Here is a 21882-nt window from a genome sequence, read left to right as displayed (position 1 = left end):
AAGACCAAGGCCTTACCAGGAACCACAGGACTGTGCATGACCTAGCTCTGTCCATCCCTCAGTCACCTCACCCCAGCCCCTCTGGCTTTCTCCCCATTGCTCAAACACATGCCCTTCAGGGACCTTGCACGGGACCTGTTCCTGGTCTGTCACACCTTTCCCCCAAGCTGTCCCAAGGGTTTTGGTCTTCTCATCCAGATCTCAACTTAACTGCCACTCCTCAGAGTGGCCTTCCCTGACCACCAGACCTAATGTTTGTCCCCACTCACTGTCCCCAGTCATGGCAACACAGCACCTGGTTTCATCTCCTGACTGCACTACAACCATCGGGAAGGATTTATTTGCTTGTGTGATTATTTATGTGTTTGTTTTCTGTTTGCCTGTAAAGCAGTGGAAGTAAGGATAGTACCAGGGGAGTGTACAGCTGCTTCCCCAATGTCCCAAACAGTGTCTGGGGAGGCAGGAGCCACGAGGCAAGCAGATCCTAGAATGTCAACGCCAGAGGACTTTCCAAGCCTTCTTGTCCCTCCCATTTATCTGACATATTTGGGCCACCGAGGCTGAAAGGCTTCCTCAAGGTCAGGTGGGGAAAGAGGGCTAATGTGCTTCCCACTATACCAGTCACCTTCCAGGCTGACCATGAAGCATAGAAGGGTCCAGAGTGCAAGCTGGAGGGAGCCTCCTATCTGACAGGCCTCAAGCTTTACATGAGCCTCTTCCCTGAGTCCTGTCCCTGGAGGTGCCCAGAGCCTGGGCAGAATCCTGCTTGCAGCTGGGTGTGTCTCCTCAATAAACCTCCCTCCAAGCTGGCTTTCTGGGAAATCAGATTCAAGTGATCTGCCCTGGCCCCTCCCTCTCCGGCTCAGGGGCATTTTCAGAATGGGCATGCCTCCTAATACTAACTTTGGTGCAGGCCAAGCTGTGTTCATCCTCTTGGAGGGTCAGGCTGCCTGACTGTGCCGTGATATCCCTCCAGCCTACCTGGTCCTGCTCTTTTAAATCAAAGCCCAAATTTAAAGAGCGGGCACATCCAGCTCCTGCTATGGTCCTCCTAGCCACAAGGGGGTGTCTCTTGGTTCTCCGATTTTGTTCTAAAATGGACAAAATCTGGTGACTCTGACTAAATTCTTAGGTTGGACTCTGCAGTTGAGATAAACCCAAACATACTTCTTTAAAAAAAATTATTGTTATTCAATTACAGCTGTCTGCATTTTCTCCCCATCCCTCCACCCCACCCCATCCGAACCCACCTCCCCCCCTCACTTCCACCCTCCCCCTTGATTTTGTCCCTGTGTCCTTTATAGTAGTTCCTGTAAACCCCTCTCCCCAATGTCCCCTCCCCACTCCCCTCTGGCTATTGTTAGACTGTTCTCAACTTCAATGTCTCTGGTTATATTTTGCCAAATGCACTTCTTCATGCACAATGACATGGGGATCATCTTCTCCCAGGATCTCAGGAGCAAGAAATGAATATCTGACCTTTGGTAGAGCCAAAGACTCACACCGCCCCTCACCCCTTACCTCCTCACCACCCACCACTCCTTGCACTGTGACTCTGGCCAGAGAGAAGCCATGAGCAAGGTTTGCTCAGGTACAGAATTTGACTCAAGGAGCAGAGTAGGTAAGGGGAGTGGGATCTGAGGTCTAGGGAAGCAGGAAGCAGGAAGGTGCTGAGTGGCTGTGGAGAGAGATGCAGATCTCTATTTTTACAGACAGCAGGGCTGGCAGGGAGAACATTAGACTCCCCAGATTACCATCTGTTTCAGTCAGAATGGGCTAGATTATGCTGCAACAACAAACAACCCTGAAATCTCAATGGCTTAACCCCTCCAACACCCCTAACATCCCCCTCCCCCGCAAAAAAAGTTTATTTCTCTCTCAGCATCATGTGCAACTCAGGTTGGCAGGGATTCTGTTCTGCTCTAGTCGCTCAGAGGCAGAAACTGATAGAAGTGCCATCTCAACACATGCTTCTCCAACAGCAGAGGCAGAGAGAATAGAACTCTGGAGGTTTCATGCCAGTAATTAAATGCTCATTAGCCAAAACTCATCCATGACCCCACCCACCCTTAAAAGAGCTAGAGATTGAGTCTTCCGTGAATCCAGAAGAGGAACTGGATCTCAATGGCAACACTAACAACTCCCACGCCCAGAAGCTGGATTCTCAGGCTTTGCAAAATACCTACTTTTTTCCTATCAACCCCTTCATTCTGGATACTCCTTCACTTCCTGATGGATGGATGACACACTCCGGGAGGTGAAGGCAGGAATGCAGGGCCTGGCTAGGTGTTGAGTGGAACTGGGAGGTTTCCTGTCTCCAGCAGATGACCCAGGGACTCACAGCTGCTCCAACCTTGTCCAAGCCCCTGGCACCTCCCCGCACCTACATACACACACATATATCAAACCAAAAATGAAACAGGAGCCAAGTATGTTGGTTTTTATTGAACTCACCGGGCTCAAGGACAAATAAACAAACAAAAAAACAGGAGGAGGGATGGTAGCAGGCGGACAAGAGCTGGGAAGAGACTCCATACAGACCCAGGCCAGGGAACCTGGCCCTGAAGGAACTACAGCTAGAGGTCCAGGTAAGCCGGACTCTAACTCTAACCCTCCCCTTAAAGATGCTGGGGTTAGAGGGGTCCACATGGCAGATCTAGGGCATACATCCTTTCTTGTGCAGTTTCCAGGCTCTTCCAGAGAAGGAAGTTGGATTGGTTGGTCCCAGAGTTGGAGGAAAGTGGAAACAAAGAGGCAAGGTAAGAGAAAGTTTGGAGACAAGAGGGGGAACTGGGAAGGAGAGTCTAGAGTCCCAAGCTGGGGATCCCAATGTGAGGAGGTAGATTCTGACAGGAGAGGGAAGTAGGAGGCTGCCCAAAGGCAGGCAAGGGGTGATGGGGTTCCTTCCTTTTGGAGGGTCTGTTGTGCGTTTGACTTTAACCAGCAGCTTCTCACCCTGAATATTGTTGTACTGGTCCCTCACAGCTCAGGGCCCACTTCATACGATGCTAGAACCACCTTGGGTGGAAAATGTCCCCACCTGCAGAGAAGTTTCAGGCTGATGGAGAACAGGGAGGGCAAAAGAGCCTGGAGGACCAGGAGAATCTGGCTCTACTCATGCTTGGGCCCTTCTTCCGGGGTTGTAGAAGGGGATTAAATGGAGACGCTGTTCTCGATGAGGGGAGGGTCCAGGTAGGTATAAGGCAGAGCCAGGCCCTGGTTCCGCTCCCGGATGTCCCGTGAGATCTGGGCCAGGCGGTTCTGGAAGGCGGCGATGCTCTGCCGCGGGGCCTCCTCGGTGAAGTGCTCATCCGGGTAGGTGCCCAGGGGCCGCTGGGGGGAAATCAGGTGCAGGGTAAGAGTGATATTCAGGGCAGGATGAAGAATAATGAAGAACCGCATTTGCCAACAAATACAGTCAAGGTTGCTTCGAAGGGCATGAACTAGGCACAGCTACTGTAAACGCACACCCTTCAAACCACAACCCCAAACCACCACTCAGGCGACTGCAACCCGCACAGAGGAGCCCGAACACCCACAGCACGCCGAGCCTGGGGCCGGAAGGGGACCTGGGAGCCTGCCAACCTAAGGCTAGTGCTCCCTCTGCTGGCAACCTTTTGCCCGTTACCCTGCATCAGTTTCTGCCTGTGAAAATCGGTGGATTGGACCAGAAGATCTCTGAAGGTCCCTGCCAAGTGCCGGGTCCACTGTTCTGTGAACTACAAGAACACAACCGCGTTCATAACACAACGGAGAGCCAAGTGAACAGGCTCTGGCAAACATGCCCTATTTATACACCTACTACCTCACAACTGAACAAAATTCACCCCTAAAGACCATCAGGCCGGAGGTAGCTTCCCAATCACCCAACATCATGCAATTCTTGCCAACACAGTCGCCAGCACCATACACTGTCACACCGCACAGCATGGCCAACGACAATCAAGAAACACTGCGATGAACTTCGGTCCGGGCCATCCTGTGGCAGCGGGGCGGCCCCGCTCCCTGACCGCGGGTTCGCCGTCACAGCTGGTGGCGAACCACACACGCTGCACGCTGCCCCAATATAACCTTCTACTATAAACCTGTGGCGCGTAATACCGATGTTTTCAAATGCTTTGTCTTGTTTTATTGCACTAGTAAAGCCTTCTAGAAAAGTGCTAAATGCCATCAGCAACAGTGGGATGTTTTCTTGTCCCTGACTGAAGTGAGGAGACCTCTATTGTCAGACCATAAGGACAGTGTTTTGTTTTCGGAAATAAACTTTTTATCAAAATTCCGTAAGGGGGTTTCATTTTACACTGAGTTTTCATTAGGAATGGCTGGTCACTCTTACCAAATGCTTTTTTGACCTATATTGAGATGATTACATGGTGTGTTTCTTTACTGATGTAACAAATTATATTGTTAGATTTCATAATGTTGAGCCAACCTTTCATTCCTCTCATTCCTAGAATAAACTAGACTTCGTCACGGTGTATTATTGTTTTACTATGTACTATCGGCCTTCGTTGGCTGATGATATATTTTTAATATTGTCGTAGCTAAGTGGAAAAGTTTATAATTTTATTTTCTTAATTACAGGTGGCATATTGCAAGTACTTCGTGTGGACTATCACAATGGCACAACGATCCTGTAAGGTAGGCGCTCTTGTCATTCTCACTTCACGGAGAAAGGCACTGAGGTCCGGGGTCAGGGAGGTGGAGCGGGGCACGGGGGATAAATGGCGATGGAAGGGGACTTAACTTAGGGTGGTGAACACACAGTACAGTGTACAGATGAGGCACTGTGGAATTGAGCGCCTGAAATCTGTATAATTTTGTTAACCAGGGTCACCCCAATAAATTCAATAAAGAGGGGACAAAGAAACTAAGGCTTGGAGATGCCCCATTCCCTCCCCAAGGTCACATAGGTGGGAAGTGCAATCTGGGACAGGAACCGTCTGCCTAAGACCCACCTCTCTTCTGAAAGGCCCCACCTTTGCCAGGTGGGGGTATCAGGGTCCCCAGGGAAGCAGAACCCAGTACAATGATTTGGGAAACTTTCACCTTTGTCTATACTTCCAGGCAGTTTGAATAATTTAGGAATGACTTGGTCACTGACGATTTGTTAGAACTTCCCTTTGTAAGGGCCGGGGTGAGGTCTTTTACAGCCTTTCCCGTTGATGTATGGTTTTCATCTCTTCTGCTGTTAAGTTTCGTTTATGTTTTCCTAGAAAATCTTTTCTTTCATCTAGATTTCCACATTTGTTTGCATAAAACTGTAAGTAGAATTTCCTTCCAATTTCTTCAGTCTTCTCTGTATTTGTGGCCGTATGCCCTTCCCATTCCTAATGCTGTACATTTATGTTCTCTCTTTTTTTCTTGACCAGAATTGTCTTTGTTTTCTTTTATTGGTCTTTTTAAAGAATCAGTTTTATGTCTGATTTACCAAATTGACATCTAATTTCTAAAGCTCTAGTTTTTTAAAAAGCAAAACACAGAAGTATGGCAGACTGGGTTCAAGCCTACTTACTAGCTGTGTGACCTTGGACAAATTGCTTAGTGTCTCTGAACCTCAGTTTTCTCCCCTGTAAAATGGAGCTACCATTTCCTGAATAGTAATATGCTAGGCACTGCATGAAGTACTTTCAGTATAGACACTTATTTATTTTCTATTTTTAAATGGTGCACATACGGTATCTGATTTAATGACTAAGATGATAGAATCTCAAAAAGGGATAGCTGCTATTACTGTGGCTGGTACAACCTCCCAGGCTAAACTTCCCTCTGGCTCATGGGGAGGGAATCCTTCAGTGTCATTCTCTTACCTACTCATCCCTCTCCGCTGTGATATCGTGATTTATAAGAAATATGTATTTGGTCTTCCTCCCGCTCCTGGCACAGGGTTCCTAAAACCCTTATAATTTCACGATAGACAGTTACAGGTGTCTTTTGTCATTCAATATAAGCCTCTTTCAACCACACCTGAGTTTATGTTAATGAGGTGACTTCTGGAAAGCACACCCACCCAGCTGGTTGCCATGGGAATCAACCCTGTGATTAACGAGTTGGAACTTTTAGTTCCACCCCCCAACCTCTGGGGAGGGGAGAGGGACGGGTGGTTAAATTAATCCCCAATGGCCAATAATTTAATCGATCATTCCTATGTAATAAAGCCTTCATCAAAATCCCTAAAATGCAGGTTTGGCGAACTTCCACGTTGGTCCATGTGTGGAGGTTCTGGGAGGTGGCACACCCCGAGAGAGCACACAAGGTGAGGTGTGTGGGAAGAGAGCACCCCTTCCCACTCACCTCACCTTGTGCATTTCTTCCACCTGGCAGTTCCTGAGTCGCACCCTCTTATGATAAACCTGTACTCTAGAAACTCTCTTCCTGAGTTCTGTGAGCTGTTCCAGCACAACATCAAACCTGAGGAGGGGCTTGTAGAAACCTCTGATTTAGAGCTGGGGGTCAAAACACGGCTGACAACCTGGGCTTTCATTTGGCAGCAGATGCCTGAAGGGGGGCAGCGGCAGACTTGTGGGACAGAGCCCTTAACCTGCGGGACCTGACACTGTCTCCAGGTAGTGTCAGCACTAAGCTAAATTAGAGGGCACCCAGCCGGTGTCTGAGAATCGTTTCGGGTTGGAACAACCCCCACGCATTGGTAGCCAGAAGTATTGAGTGAGAGTATTGCATTGATAGTAATAAAGTATTCTGTAAGTAGACCAAAAAAAGAGTTTTTGCTTTATAGTGATAGAAATAAATGCCTCGAAATCCTTGGGAGAAGGGACCAGAAAGGATCAGGACCCAGAGAGGAGTTCCTGGCAATCCCAGGCTATAGGACGGTAAGTGAGAACTTGTTAAGGAGATAAAATATCTGCACCACATGGAGTCAGACATGAGAAATGAGGATGTTCCTGTAATGTCAGAGAACGTGTGAACAAAACCAGGAGGGCAGAGGCATGACTGATGACTGAATGTGCGCATGGAGATGATGGTAATCGCTGATCAAAGGGCTGCTCACCTCCTTGAGGCCTAGTAGCCTCAGTAGCGCCTCCTCCCTGTTGTTCCTGCCTCCCAAATAGCCCCTCCCATGCATCCACACAGCCACAGAAGCACTGTTTGCTAAAACCCAAATTTAGCCATGTCACCCCAGGCTTAAATCTCTTCAGTGTCTCCCCATCGTCCTCTGAATGAATACTGTGCCCACACTGTACCATTTGTGATCCTCGAGACACAATGGACTCTTGCCTTCACTTCACTTCATTTCACTTGGTCTCATCCTTCACCTCTGCCTAGAAATTCACACTGCCTCTCCTTTGTCTCTCAAACTCCTACTGGTTTCACAGGTCCCAGCTTAGATGTCACTTCCTCCAAGAAGCTTCCCTGGGTTCACCCACACTTGGTCAGGTTCCAACAGGGCCCTGTCCTTACCTCTGCCGCTGGACTGTAGCCAGAACATGGGGACAGGGTTCATATCTGCCCATCAGTGCCTGGCACATTGCAGGTACTCAAGAAGTGCATGTTCAAAAGGAGGAATTAGCACCTAAATAATACCTACAATGCTATGGTACTCCTTCAAATTTATCTGTGTGTCTCCTCAGCTAGATGATAGGATTCTTGAAGGCAGGAAGGTCTCACCCAACTTTACATGCCTGGTGCCCAGCATTGTGTTGACACATGGGAGGTATCCAATAATAAATGTGTGTTGGATGTTTAGATGAATGGGTAAGTGGTTGATGGATGAGTGGCTGATGGATGGAAGAATAGTTTGTTGGATGGATGGATGGATGGATGGATTGGTAAACTGGTGAATAGGATGGAGGTTGTATCCCAGCCACTAACTGGTATTTGCTTCAATGTATGTCTCTGGGGATCAACTATCCTTTCCTGAAGAAACTGAAGAACCCAAGGCAGTTCAGCAGTGGACATAAATGCCAGCAGTCACCCCCTAAGACCCCTGGAACGGCCACCATCACCTCCAGTGCTTAGGCCCTACAAACCCCCCCCCCAACCCCACCCCATACACACACCTGGTCCTTGGGCTCTTGGCTGACCAGCCAGAAAAGAAGAAGATTGTTACAGGTGACATTCACTTCTGGGAGGGCCTCTAGGTAACTCTTCAGGGTGGTCGTCCCCTTGGTCTGTGGTGGGGGCTGCTTCATGGATGATGGGGCATTAGGCATCCAGGCCCCAAAGTCATGCTGTGGAGACCCCCACCCCAGTTTAGTCAACTGGCCGGAGGGAGAGGACCAGCTCCTTTATCACCATCCCTGATCCTGCCCCTTACCATCCCAGGTCTTGCAGCTGAGAAATGAGGAGGTTGTGGGAAGGGAAGTGAGGGAGGGGTAGAGCATAGGAAGTTCCAGCAGTGCAGCAGGAGCCTGGCTCACCCATGTTGCTCCCTTCCCAATGTTCCAGGACTGGGTGGAATGAATCACCAAGGAAGGAGGAGGACCCAGAGAGGAGGTAACCCTAGAAATAGGCCTTGGGCTGGCATGCCAGACAGAGCAATCTGATACTCCACTTGGCTTCGTCCTAACCGTGACAGGAGTCCATAAGTTCTACTCCTTGTGCAACACCGACTCAAGCCACCATTGCAACCTGGGACTCAGCTCCGCCCCAGTCATCATCCGACACCAGTCCTTCCCTCCACCCAGTCACCACTCCTACCCCAACCCTAATGATAAACCCATCCCAAACCCGACCCACCCATGCTCTCGGCCCAAACTCCAGCCTCCTGTGCATTGCTGAGTGTAACCTTTCCTGGCCCAGTGCCCCTCTGGCCTGACCCCTGCAGCCTCACCTGCCCACTGTTGACAGCAGCGTGTTGGGCAGAACAGTTGAAGATGATTGCTGTGAGGAACTTCACCAGCTCTTTTGGGGTGCACAGCTCGTATGGGAAGCCTGGGTGTGGGAGGAAGGGAAGAGGGTGTGAAGGGGACCAGATTCCTAGGGGCAGCTCAGGGCTGGGGCTCAGCACAGGGGGAGAGTGAGGAGGTGAGGGCTGAATATTTGGCCACCACTGTCTTTACACTAAGATTAGGGTTGGGCCGAGGTTAGGGATGGTCATCACCATGGTTGGTTGTCTCTGAAGAAGGTCAGCAGAGGAGCTGTGTGCTGTGGTCAGACCAGAAAATGCCCAGCTGGCAGAGTTCACAGCCAAGCAGCCAGGTCCCAGCCAGCCACCATGGCACTCCTGTCCACAGCCCATGTTAGCACCTAATGATTTAAATCTGCCTAGTTCACTGTTGTCCAAGCAAGCAGGTCGTCTGCTACTGGGCTTAGTCGCAGGGACAGATGACCAGAATGTGCTACTCATAAGCTCACAGTGGTGGAAGCAGAAGGAAGCTCTCAGGCCAGGGCTTGGCTCTTGGAAGAGTGGGCAGGCAGGCAAGGCACTGAGGCTGTGCTGGAGGGGAAGAGGAGGCTTCCTGAGGAAGAGTGGGTAAGCTTTGAATGGAAAAAAGATGACAGAGGAAGCATTTCAGGCCTTGGCACTCTTCTCTCTGTACCTGGTCTCCTCCAAGTCCATGGTTTAACCACCTCCCGTGGGCTGACAACTCCTAAGTTCACATCTCTGGCTGGCTCCCCCGGCCCCTGAACTCTAGGCTCAACAGTGGGCTTAAATCTGCAGCTGCTACCTGTCAGCTCCAGCTGAGTGTCTACAAGCCATCTCAGACTTAACATCTGCAAAACCTAATGCTTGACGGCCTACTCCACACACTCCCCAAACCTGTCCCTCCCACAGTTGTCCCATTTTGATAGTCTTTATCCCGCACGCTCACCGCTCTTATCTCACACCCCACATACCAGCAAACACTTCAAGAAGCCAATTTCGTCTCATCGCCTGTCTCCACCACTACCCCGCACCCAGCATCTCACTCCCGGGTGAATCTGACTACTTCCACCATTACCCCGACAGCTAGAGGAAGTGATCCTTTAGAATCATAAATTCAATTCTGTCACTATTTGCTAGAACCCTCTACGGGATTCCCATCTCTCCTACCTCACCGTGGTCCTACTCGATCTGGCTCTGGCTTATTCTCTGACTTCATTTCCTTCCCCACTTTTCTCTCTCTCACTCTGTTAGAGGCCTTCCTCCTGTTCTTCAAACCTGCCAGCACGCTCCCACCTCAAGGCCTTGCACTCCCACTTCTGCCTGCACCCGTCAAGCCCAGCCATCCACAGAAATAGCTCTCTCATTTCTTTCACATCTCTACTCAAACATCACCCCCTCAGGGAGGCCTTCCCTGACCACGTATCTGAAATTATCCCCCCACCTCAACACACCAGTGATTTCTGATGCTGTTTCGTCCTTCCCAGAATTCATAACCACCCAACATATTTGTTTGTTATCTGTGTCTCCCCGCAGGAATGTTAAGCTCCGTGAAGACTGGGATTTTTGTCTGTCACATTCACGGCTGAACCCCAGCACCTAGAGCAATACTTACTACGTGTTAAAAGAGACCTGTGATGACTGGTTGAATGGAGTGAATTCATGAGAGGGTAAGAAGCCAGAGTGGGAAGAAATGGGGCACAAGCAAGGTGGAGGGTCAGGGAGGGTGCTCATTGGGGGTGAGCTGCAGCAGTTTGCCAGGCCAGGTTTCTGGGCACTATTTCGGAGGGTCGCCAGGGGGGCGCTGCTCGCTCAGGCAAGCATCTAAAGGTTGAGAAGCAGCTGCCACAATGCAGGAATAGCGCTGAGGACTGGGATTAGGGCGATGACAGTGAGAAACAACGGGGACAATAGGGTTTGCCACCCACCGGGATTTAGGGGAAGCGGAAGGCAGAGGGGAACATGAGTCAAAGATGGCTCCAAGGTTCAGAGTCAGGATGACTGGAGGGACACTGATGCCACAGCGCAGACAGAGAGGTTTCGAGGAAGAACTGGGTATCTGCCTGGGAGTGTGTGGGAAGTTTCCGAATGTTCTATTCCTGGCTGATATTCTAACCTTGAGGGCTGAAAATAAAAAAGGAAAGCAGTCAGATCGTCTATGGGAATTTTCCTGTAACTCATATTAGTATTTGCCCCCCTAGAAATATGGAGCAAGAGTCATAGTGCCTGAGGTTAATGAATGAGTGTTTTACCTTAAAACAGATGAACTAGGATAAGTTTACTGGTCAGGAGAGATGTTTGTCAGTCTGAAGAATGTTCTGGTGTATTAAGTTAGAGGCAAGCTTAATTAAGTAAGACAGGAGAGTGGAGCCAACAGTAATTATACCCCCTTCTCGGTCTTAAATAAGAAACAGACCACCCCAAAGAGAAACGCCTTCAGGAAGCGGAGCACTTGAAATCACGGCTGCCAGTGATTAACAGTAGGTTTGCAAAGCGTAGGGAGGGGTCACCCTTTAAAAGATCCAAAAGCAATCTGGCTGTCACCACCTTTACTCAGAAATCACTCTAGGCATCACTAACAGTGGGACAACCTGGCATTATGTGCTTCCCAAGATGGTGCAATGCGGAGACCACAGCGTACCCTGAGAAATGTTCTTGTTTGAGGCCGAAGATGGCCCCTACTGCGTGATGCAACACATCCATTCAACTCAGCAAGCAGAAGCGAATGGATGGGCTAAGGCTCATGGAAAGGTCTAGAAGGGACCAGAGGGGCACAGGGTAGTGGTTGAAAGCAAGAGCTTTGCAGATCATAGGATCTGGCCCTGGATCCTGCCCCTACCACTTACTGTATAACCTTCTCTGTGCCTATTCCTCGTCTATTCAGTGGGGCTAATACTAGGATGTACTTCAAACTCTGATCAATAAATAGGAACTGATTAATGGTGAGGCCGAGGAGAGCACTGCATCTTTGGGAGCTTATGGTTAAGGGATGGAGAAGAGATACCTGAGCTCTTCCGGCTCAGGAACGCCTGAGCAAAAATCTCGCTGACCCAGGCCTGCAGTTCCGAATCCTGCTGCACAGACACATCACTGGGATAATAGTAGCCCACGATTTCTGAGACAAAGCTGCAGGAAAGAGATGCCCATGCTATCGCAGTGCCCTCGGGCTCGGGTCTGGCCAGAAAACTGCGGTCCAGTGCTGCTCAGGCTGGGGATAGCAGCTGGTCAGGGTCCACTGACAGCCATGGAAGATCCCCAGATGCAGCTGGAACCTGAGTGCCCAGGCTTCCCTCAAGGCTCCCCACCCCCACACCTGAGTCACGGGTGTTCGGGCCTCCCTCCTGCACAGGGGCTGGAGAACCGTACACAGAGGAGAGCCAGACTCATGCTGCATCCCCTCCCTGCTCAGTACCCAAGAAAAAGGAAGACCTGCTTGCCCTGAGGCCCCAGGCTACACCTAGCTGTTTCACCTTCTCTGGACACCCTGTCCTTCCCTTCCTCCACTGTGTTCACCCACAGCCCAACCTCTCCCCAGCCCAAAGCTATCTGCCATTTCACAGGGGACCCCAACCCTAACGCTCACCCTTGGGAGTGCCCCATGCTGAGAACACCTGGAAACCCCACCACCAAGCACCCCAGCCTACATCAACACAGAGGTCCACACTGCCCCTGAACCAGGAGGGCCTTGCGGGCCAGACTGGCTTCAGGGTCCCAGGCCCACACCTCTCAATGGCAGCCCAGATCTTCAGACCGTCATCTCGGTAATGGTAGTTGGGGATAGCCAAAACACCACGGGCCCGCAGGCTGTCCGGAAGGCAGAAATTGGTGTAGGTGAAGTGGGCCAGGCCAGTGCTCATGAGGTAGAGGAGGCCTTGTCTCCCGATCGAGGTAACCTGGGGAGATGTCACAGCTCAGCTCCTGGGCCCTCCCAACCTCCACCCTGGTGCCTGGGGACCAGGCAGGGCTAATGACTCAGCAGAGGGGATTTTTCAGTAAATCAAGCAGTGCAAGATCACGGATCAAAATCATCCATTGGGACTTGACGTGGGCTGCCAAGGTTATGACCCTACTATGTGCATAGGAGGTAATCCTTAGGTATTTGGTAACTAAATGAATGAACTGATGCTAGGGAGTCAGGGAGGAGGAGCAGGGCTCGGCCTGGGGTCAGCGAGGGGTTGTGCTTAGGCTGGGGGCACCCCACCCACCTCAGGGAGCATTTGGAACTTGTCCTGAGGAATGGGACCCCGTGGGTGAGATGGGCGGGCAGACAAGGTTTGTGGGCGGAGCAAGGAGACTGAGGGCAGGGGCGGGTCTTGGGAAAAGGGGCTGGCGGGAACTGTGGAGGCCACAGTGAAAGATTGGAGGCCAAACAGGGTTGTAGGTGGAGCAAAGTACCCTTCCGAGCAGGGCCTCCGAGACGGGGTGGGCGGGGGGCGGGGAGGCCGCACCTTGTCTATCAGGCCGTCAGGGTTGAGCAGCGTGGCGCGGGCGATGGTGTTCACCTGCAGCGTGTACCGAGTATGGGGAAGCAGGAGCTGCGAGTGGGATGAGGTCACAGGAACCTAAGGTCAGGGCCGCGCCCTGGCCCCGCCACCTCTCGACCCGCCAGGGGGTCTCACCGACCTTGTAGATAGGATGACAAAGTGGCAGCTGACGCAGCGTGGCCATGGCGAAGGCCTCGCACAGCAAATGCGTGCACAGGAAGTGCGTGTTGTTCTCGTGCACAAGGAAGTCGGAATTGCGCACCCACGTCTTGGCCAGGAGCCAGTCCCAGTCCGAGTCAGTGGGCAGAAAGATGGGGCTGTCGGGCCCTGGGGTCTGACTGAGCTGCGTCCAAGAATAATAAGGGGGTGAGACTCAAGACTGCTAGTGTGCGCCTTGAAGCCACCCCCAAAAGCCCCGGCCCAGGCTCACCTGGATGGCCAAGGGCATTAGCGCCCCCTGGGGGTTGAGCCACAGCAGACAGAGAGGGGCAGCCAAGTACTGCTGGCGGCCGTTCAGGCACTGGACAGGGACGTCCGCTAGGATCCAGTAGTCGGCTAGGAAGATGTTCCCTCTCTGCGGAAGGCGCACAGAGCCTCAGAGTACCCTTCCCACCCGCGCTCGGCTTTTCTCCCTGTTCTCTGCCCATTTCCACCTCAGCTCTGGCCTCGGTAATGCTTGGTATCTGCTCTCACGGTCAATGTCGGGTACCCCACCCTTCCCACAATGTTCGGAATGAGGTCCAGCAGAATACCTCGCTGTGCGACCTCTCACCTGGCTTCCCAGCCTGGACAAGCCTTCATCCTCTCCCCTTCTGCCCATACCTGGTCCTTCCTACTCTCAGCGCAGATGACCTCAGTGTATCCAAGAAAAACAAAATCACCAAACACATCTCCAACCTTCTAGAGGATGCCTGAGGACTTGACTGCTTCAGAGAAACTGGATCATCATCTTCTCCCACACCCCCAAAACTCCTAGTTCTCCATGATTGTGCCTACTGTATCTAGCGGCGCTGTCTTTGGTCTGTCCTAAAAGAGCCTTCTTTGGGCATCAGCACTTAGGATCTTGGAGGCCCAGAATAGAGGAAGAGCCTCCTCCAAACTGTCCTGTTCATTCATACCACTTCAGTGAGTCCTGAACATTCACATCACTGCACCAGACCCCATGGCAGGCCTTAAGCCATCCCCAGCCCCTTGTGGCCCACATCCACATCTACTCTACTTAAAAGGTGCAGGCCCAGGGCTACCCAGAGGATGAGGTCTGCAGGCTGGATGCAGCCCTGGCCATTCCACCCTACCCTTCACATCATCCTTTCTCCATGATGGCAGCTCACCCACCTCTAGCTCTGTCTGCAGACAGGTGCCAGGTCCCAGCAAGGGGGCCACCATGTCATTGGTGACAGGCAGCTTGCTGGGCAAGCTCGAGAGGCAATGGAGCATGACGGGATTGACGCCATTCAGGTACTGGTACCCGAAGAAGTGGTCCTCACACCAGTGCTCCGTGACATACTCTAGAGGGTGAGAGGGGGAGGGACTGGTTGGTCTGGAAACTACTTCCTCAGATCTTGCTCCTGCCCAGCTCTTTGCTCATCACTTTGGTTTAGGATTTCACAGCAACTCTACAAAGTAAGCGAATTACATCTTCATTTAACCCTGGACACTGAGAGTCAAAGAGGCGGAGTGAGTTGCTTAGTTGAGTGGCATAACAGGGCTTTGAACCTAAGTCTGGCCCCAAAGCCCAGAAGGCTTAGCAGTGGGGATAGAGGGAGAGAGGTGAGTGCTCCTGAGCAGGATCAGGGCTCCCTAAATGACTCTTGACCCTTTCCCAGGCAAGCAGAGTATCTCTTGTCCTTACTCCCCTATTCTTGTCCCCTCCCAGACGAAGGGGAGATGCTTGGGTTCCTGAGGAGGGGTCTGTGAGGTTGCTACCAGGGAACCCAGGAGCCCCTCCCACCGGAATCCAGCAGTCTGTCTGAGAGTGCTGGGGGAGGGTGCTCTCCCAGGATGGGCAGAGGGGTCTGACGAGCGTGGGATAGGCCAGAGGATGGACATCTCCTGCTTGGATCTGCACACCTGAAGTAAAGGTCTTGTGGCACCAGAATACATTCCGGATGTCATCCAGCTTCTTCCAGGAGCCCTTTCGGTCCAGCAGCCCACGAAGCTTCATGCCCAAGGACCTGGGGGGGGGAGTGAAGGTGGGGTCCGGGGCTTCCAGGAGCATTGTGTCCCCAGCCTAGAGGTCTGGAGGGAACTGACAAGGTCAATGGGTTTGCCCAGGACCCACCCACTCTCCCCTCACCTCTCCTTCTCCCCCTGGCTCAGAGCCTGCTTCAATCCCACCTGCCACCCCAGGAGCCACCTCCTGCCTCCCCACCCCCAGACCCCTGCCTCCTCTAGACACCAGAGTATGGACAGTACCCCCTCCAGCCATGTCACACTTAGAACTTCAGCTGTTGCCTGGAGCTGCTAATGACCGTTCTGATTGCTAATTCATTGTGTTGCATGTCTCCCTTGTGATACTGAGTTCTTCCCAGCCAAGATTATATCCGAATACTACTAGCATCTATTGAGAGGTTATTTTGTGCTGGGTGTTACTTCATTAAATTTTCTCCCAAACTTATGAGGTAGGTATATATATTATTGTCATTTTATAAATGAGAGAACTATTTAGAGGCTAAGTGAAAATCAAGTTCACACAGCTAGAAAGCATTGGTTCTAGGAATTGAAACTGAGGTGGTCTGACCACCTCCTTAAAGCATAAGAGCCAGGCCTCTCTGTTCTACTCATCGTGGTCCCAGCAGTGCCTGGGACAATGCTGTGCACAATCAATTGTATTGGTTTGAGGAATAAAACAAGAATGGATGAATAAGGAGCAAAGAGGAGGCGATGGGAAGATAGAGAATGGAGGAATCTAAGGAGAGAGAAAGAGAGAGAGGAGACTGGGCAGCAGAGAGAGAGGAGACTGGGGAGCAGAGGGAGAGGAGACTGGGGGCCACCGAGGGGAAAGACTGCGGCAGGGAGAGGGGATACTATGGGACGAAGAGAGGGAAGACTGGAGGCAGAAAGGAGGGAAAGTGAAGCAGAGATGTGGCTGTGCATCAAAGGGGCAGAGGCAGATGGGAGAGTGAGCAGGAGCACAGAGCGGGCAGTTGCCTCACGGAGGGATGGCGTTGAAGATCAGCGAGGTCGTCTTGGTGGCCGAGTATCTAATATTGGGCTCCATGTGCAGCAAAGACGGGATGTCAACTTTCATGGGGAAGAAAGGCAGGTACCTATTCCCACTGCTGGGAGCGGGGGATGGGAGGGTAGTGGGGCAGAAGAACAGAGAACAGTTAGAAAGATCTGCGGCTCACTTCCTTAATTCCTTCCCTTTCTTCTCCCCCAGACTTCCTAGGCCTTCCCTCACTCTGGGCTTTTCCCCTGCCCCCTCCCATCAGTCCTGAAACCACCTCCTCCTCTCTGCCAGCCCCCGGGCCCTCCCTGCCTATTCCACTCCTGACATTTGGAGTAAATTGCACTTATCATAGTTCCCAACTTCTCCTTCCAGGCTGCCTGGGATCCAGCCTCCCAACAGACCCTACACTTCACACCCTTCCGCCTTCTTCCCGAAGCCTGGGTCTTCCCTCACCTGTCATCTTGGTCTGTACAAGGTGTTGTCCTGGTCAAGGCAAATTTCTTGTCTGACTCCATCTGCTCAAAGCTGCTGACGTCCACGATGCCAGGGAAGCCAGGGGCATAGACTTTCCAGCTTCCAGGAGAACGAGGTTAGAGGTGGTGGGTCAAACTTAGGGTACACAGAAACTTTAGCTTTTAAAGACATGCCTTGAAATTAAAACTCCAAAAAAACTCCCACTTTCTGGGTAGGTGACAGAAAGTTGGAATTTCCTCCCCGAGGCACTGGGCTTCAGATCAGGGTAGAATTTGAGGATGACGTGAATGTCCAGACTGCTTTAGGGTCAGGTTTGTGCTGAGATCAAGATCATGGATAGTTTGGGAGTGCCGCTGAGGAGGGGGTGAGTCTGAGGATGGGCTGAGATTTGTCAATACTAGGGTCACATCAAAGGTAGCTGGGGCTGAGTGTGGATTCATTGATGGTATTGACACAATTGTTGGTACTGGTGTTCTGAGTCTGGACTCAAGGTCAGTATTAGGTTGAGGTTAGGTTTAAATAATGGTTCTGATTGGAGTTGGGCCCCAAGATTGGAATCGAGATCAAAGTCAGTAAAGTGATTAAGTCTGAGGTCATAATAAAGATGGGGAAAGAAGTCAAATTAGGTCACCCTCACCGGTAGCAGTCCTGTCGGGCCTGGAGCTCCCGTTTCCTGTGGTCCAGAAGGATTGGAAGGGAGTCTTGACAAATAGTTCTCGCTGTGGGAAATGAAAATGACTCATCGTTTAAGTCTTTTTTTTTCCAAACAACAGCTTCTCCAGCAAAGCTTGCCTGAACCCCTTGACCCTGGTACCCAATCCCTCAGTGACATGGATACCCCACATTCTTTGTACATTCATCAGTAGAAGGGATTGAGGCAGGACAACCCCTGAATTATAACAATCTTCTATATTGTTTGCATGTTTGTCTCCTTCCTAAGACTAACTCTTTCTGGGCAGAAGTCACATCATATGTGCTTTTTGCATCCTCAGCATCTAGCATGGTGCCTAGCACAGTGTACATACATAGCACGCACAAATACATGAGGCGAACATATGTGAGTATATTTTGTGAAGTGATGAATGGATTATTATGATGATAGATGGGGGTTCAGAGTGAGATCTATGAAGAACTCACTGTGGACCAAGGGGTAATGGTCACTCACCTTACCTTGATCTAGAACAGCATCTCTCATCCCTAAGATTCATCTCAAACCATAGACTAGCCCTAGTCTCGCCTTTCTGGATCAGACAACTCAGGAGATATGGGGGTCCAGAGGCCAGAGGAGCCAGAGCACAGCATTCTTGAAAGGCCACCTAAATTCAAGAAGGAATCCTAATAGCACTTCACAGGGACGTCATCTACACTGGAAAAGACTGTAGTAGTGGCCAGAGTCTTTTCAGCTAAATTCTTTCAACATTCAGGGCTTCTCCACCTGTTGAAATCCACTCAGCTTCCAGGTTAGTTCCTTTCTGGGCTCCAGAGTAATTCCTTTTGGGGACATGCAGAGGGGGTCAGCAGAAAGCAAACTGCCATCTGTGTGTGTCCGTGTCTGTGCTGGGGGGTGTGAGTGGACGCGAGTATGTGTCTAGTCTATGTGTGTCTCCAGAGGGGTGAATACTGTCTAGAAAGCCTCTACCTTTCAGAGCTTTAGAGGTTCACTTTTTTTTTTTTTCAGGAAACATCTACTTGGGAGCCCTGAACTTGTTACACTAACCCCAACCCTGTTTCCCACACGCTGGGCTCTGGGAGACCCTGCTCCTAATCCCAACAGATGCCTTCTGCAGCACATGCCAGTCCCTGCCTCTGGCCCACCTGTTCCTGGTCGCAGCTCTATAGTGCAGTAGCCCTCAATCCACTGATAGCAGGGAAAGTGGAAAAGGGTACCATCGGGGGCAGTGACACAGATGTGGCTGCAGTACCAGGAGTCCTTGGGGAAGAAAGAATAGCGCTCCTTGTGTAGACGCAGCAGCAAGAGCTCACCCAGCTCTGCTGAGCAGCGCACCTTGTATTTCTGCACCTGAGGGGACCAAGAGAGGGAGCAGGTGAGAGGCAAGGAACCACCAGAGCTGTCCTTGCACCTTGAAAGGTGCAGCTATACCTACACCTATTCTGGCATAGACACCTGAGCTGCTGCTAACCCATGTGATGCTTTTGTATGAATTTGAAAAGAGCATCCCTTCACAAGGCAGAAGCAACCACAGCTACCACAGGCAAGGCTGGGTTCTGGATTTCACTAACCCCCTTGGCAGTCGACTTCTCCCCAGGACCCATCAGCAAACAATCCTTGGGCTTGGCAGAGGCAGGCAGATTCTTCCAGAGGACATGAAACCCAGACTATGGGAGTTCAAGCGACTTGCCCAAAGCCCATCTTCAGTTATGAGAGGAGCTAGGAAGCCAGGGGAATTCTTCTGACCCCCTTGCCCAGGACTCCTTCACAGTCCTGTCTGGGTGGGATTTATTATCCCCAGGAAAGACAGGAACCAGACAGAACCAGGAATGGTGAGGAGGTCAGGACTGGCATTCTGAGTTCTGCAGGATTTAATGAGCCGGGAGGGAAGACCCTCCCCTCCTTCAGGGTCCCCCAGCTGCCCTGCCCCCCAGACGTGGCTCTTCCCTCTCTCCTCCGTACTCACCGATCCAGGGGCAAAGTCCCTGCCCATGCGATCCAGTAGCTGCTTGGGGCTCTCACCACACATGCCCACCAGAGTGACAGAAATGTTGTCCAGTGTGCCTGCCCCCAGGTAAGCACCAGTGGTCACCCGTACCCGGTACACAGCCATGATGAGAGGGAAGGAGTAATGCCGCCGACAAGGTTCGCCCCAGCAGCAGCTGGCCTGGAGGTGAGCAGCAGGCGGGGCAGAACTGGATTGCTGGGATGTTGAGCCGCTGGAGGGGGGGCTCTGAGGTGAGGAGGGGGCGGGTAGGCTAGGCCTCTGAGAAAAGGCTCAGCTCTCTCTGAGGTGCTCTCTCTCCAGAAACTCCTGGTCTCTGCCCTTGCTCACTGTGGGCTCCCTCTCTCCGCCCACACTTGCACCCTAATAGTTGTTTGCTTCCCTCTGACACAGCCGGTCCCTCTGGCTGACAGAACAGGGCGGCTCAACCAGATGGGTATCAGGAGCTCGAGCCCCATTGGGAAGGGGAGGACCAAATGCTGAAAAAGACAGGGAGTAGGTGATATCTATAAGGTTGAAACATTGCCCTCTTCCTGGTTAGGAGCCCTACGGATGTTCTGGGGCCCTTGTCCGTCCCTCCACACCCAAATTGCCCCACAAGACCCTTTCCTCTTCTCTCTCAACCACAACTGGGAACAGAGCACCCACATTCCTACTTGTGAATCATCCATGTGAATCACTATACACAAGTGAAACACACCGCCATAAACCACACGTGACTACAACCACACGCAGGTGAGTCTCACGCATTCCTGTACACCGCATGGGGGTCAGAAATAACTCTCCTATCACCCCCCACACTCCGCACCACCGTCTCATGCCCAGCAGTCAGTGCCCCACGTCTTTGGCGCGCCAGATATCAATCTCTCCCTTGGAATGGGGCCCGTCGGGGTACCGAGGTGTACTCTGCGTGCACAGCATCTGAAAGGCCCATATAGCATTCTTCTGCTCCGGGCCCACCCTCGAACTTTCTGGGCTGGAGCAGGGGTGCCGGGGTGCCTAGAATTTAGGTCTTCCAGATTGGGGAGAAACCACCCGGCGAGGGAAGCCGGTAGCCGGCAGCGACCCCATGCGGCCAGTCTCGGCATCGCACCATCCCAGCCTTCGCAACGCTTCAGCCTTAAGAAACCAAACTCCGTAGGAACTGTACTCGACAGGCTTGGTAAGAAGCGCGATCAGCAGTCGTCCGGCTACTCTAGCTTTCTTAGGGTCTGTGCCAAAATCATCTGAATATGTACATACAATTACCCCTCAGTTTTGCGGGCTCGAACTTTTGCACGTAAAATACTATTAAGGATAGCAGAGCAGCATCACTACAAGGGAGCCCGGATAGCTCAGTCGGTAGAGCATCAGACTTTTAATCTGAGGGTCCAGGGTTCAAGTCCCTGTTCGGGCGTCTGCTTTTACTTTTCTACCCGAACAACACCATTCCTTTTTTAGTACAATTAATGTTTGTGTGTCTTCGAACAAAACAAAGGAAAAGATTAACGAAAATACTATTACTTAATTTTAAAAGGAAGTGGTGGCCGGACCGCCAACGTCATGGACACGAGCCGTGTGCAATCTGTCAAGCTAGCCAGGGTCACCAACATGCTGGGCAGAACCCGCCCCCCCCCCCCGGGGACGGTGCAAGCAGGTATGTGTGAAATTCATGGACTACACGAGTCGCTCGATCATCCGCAGCGTGAAAGGCCCTGTGAACTAGGGCCTCACCTATTAGAATCACAGCGAGAGGCTTCGAGACTGCGCTGGATTTGCGTCTGGGTCTTGGATGTCTGGGTGGGCCACATGGCCCATGGGGATGATGATATTTGAATGTTAACAGTTTTTATTGTCTGTTAAAAAAAAAAGTGGTATTAAGTGAGTCAGGGTTTTAGTTTTCAGAAGATAGAACGAATAACGGGAAGGAAAGTAGAGGTGGTTAGAGTATTACATATGGGAGTCATATATGCTAAATTTACATTTTCTAGTAGCTGTACTAAAAAGAGCAAGAAGTTTCACCAAGATGTATAAACACTAAATGTGTGCAGTTTTTTGTATGTCAATTATACCTCAATAAGGCTAAAAATGAAATAATAATAATAAAAGAAGAAGAAAAAACTGGAGGTCCAGGAGTACGTGGGGTTCTCTGTACTTTCTCTTCAAATTTTCCGGAAACCTAAAACTGCTCTAAGAAATAAAATCTGTTATTTAAAAAAGAGTGAAAAATAACAGTCGAAATTAATTTTAATAACATTTTATTTAACCCAAAAT

The 21882-nt window shown here is 51.2% G+C and overlaps 1 protein-coding gene, 1 non-coding gene and 1 pseudogene across 2 annotated transcripts; 2 read left to right on the top strand and 1 right to left on the bottom strand.

Annotated features, from left to right (window-relative positions):
* Positions 1 to 2414: 2414 nt before the first annotated feature.
* On the bottom strand, positions 2415 to 19752 carry LOC112308514 (hydroperoxide isomerase ALOXE3). The gene is made up of 15 exons (XM_024564792.4): positions 19591 to 19752; positions 18770 to 18974; positions 17592 to 17673; positions 16934 to 17053; positions 16464 to 16589; positions 15379 to 15482; positions 14644 to 14816; positions 13739 to 13882; positions 13448 to 13651; positions 13273 to 13359; positions 12548 to 12717; positions 11829 to 11950; positions 8792 to 8892; positions 8019 to 8189; positions 2415 to 3333 (listed from the first exon to the last, which is right to left on the bottom strand). The coding sequence occupies exons 1-15, from the start codon at positions 19735 to 19737 to the stop codon at positions 3154 to 3156; spliced, it is 2136 nt and encodes a 711-aa protein (XP_024420560.1). The 5' UTR covers positions 19738 to 19752; the 3' UTR covers positions 2415 to 3153.
* Positions 19753 to 20952: 1200 nt separating this feature from the next.
* TRNAK-UUU (transfer RNA lysine (anticodon UUU)) lies at positions 20953 to 21025 on the top strand. The gene has a single exon. It is a non-coding gene; the product is annotated as a tRNA-Lys (tRNA).
* Positions 21026 to 21171: 146 nt separating this feature from the next.
* On the top strand, positions 21172 to 21444 carry LOC112308752 (small ribosomal subunit protein eS28-like; annotated as a pseudogene).
* Positions 21445 to 21882: the final 438 nt, after the last annotated feature.

The sequence above is a fragment of the Desmodus rotundus genome, chromosome 9, assembly GCF_022682495.2.
Source record: "Desmodus rotundus isolate HL8 chromosome 9, HLdesRot8A.1, whole genome shotgun sequence".
Lineage (NCBI taxonomy): Eukaryota > Metazoa > Chordata > Mammalia > Chiroptera > Phyllostomidae > Desmodus > Desmodus rotundus.
The sequence above is the reverse complement of the archived record's forward strand: the minus strand, read 5'-3'. Positions and strand labels throughout refer to the sequence as shown.

What these genes read in the sequence shown, in the direction of transcription:
- LOC112308514 (XM_024564792.4), bottom strand. Translation starts at nt 19,737, where the DNA reads ATGGCTGTGTACCGGGTACGGGTGACCACTGGTGCTTACCTGGGGGCA. An exon ending in GCCCGACAGGACTGCTACCG is followed by an intron (nt 17,054 to 17,591) that starts GTGAGGGTGACC and finishes TTCTCCTGGAAG; the next exon opens with CTGGAAAGTCTATGCCCCTG. An exon ending in TTTGTCATCCTATCTACAAG is followed by an intron (nt 13,360 to 13,447) that starts GTCGGTGAGACC and finishes TCCCACTCGCAG; the next exon opens with CTCCTGCTTCCCCATACTCG.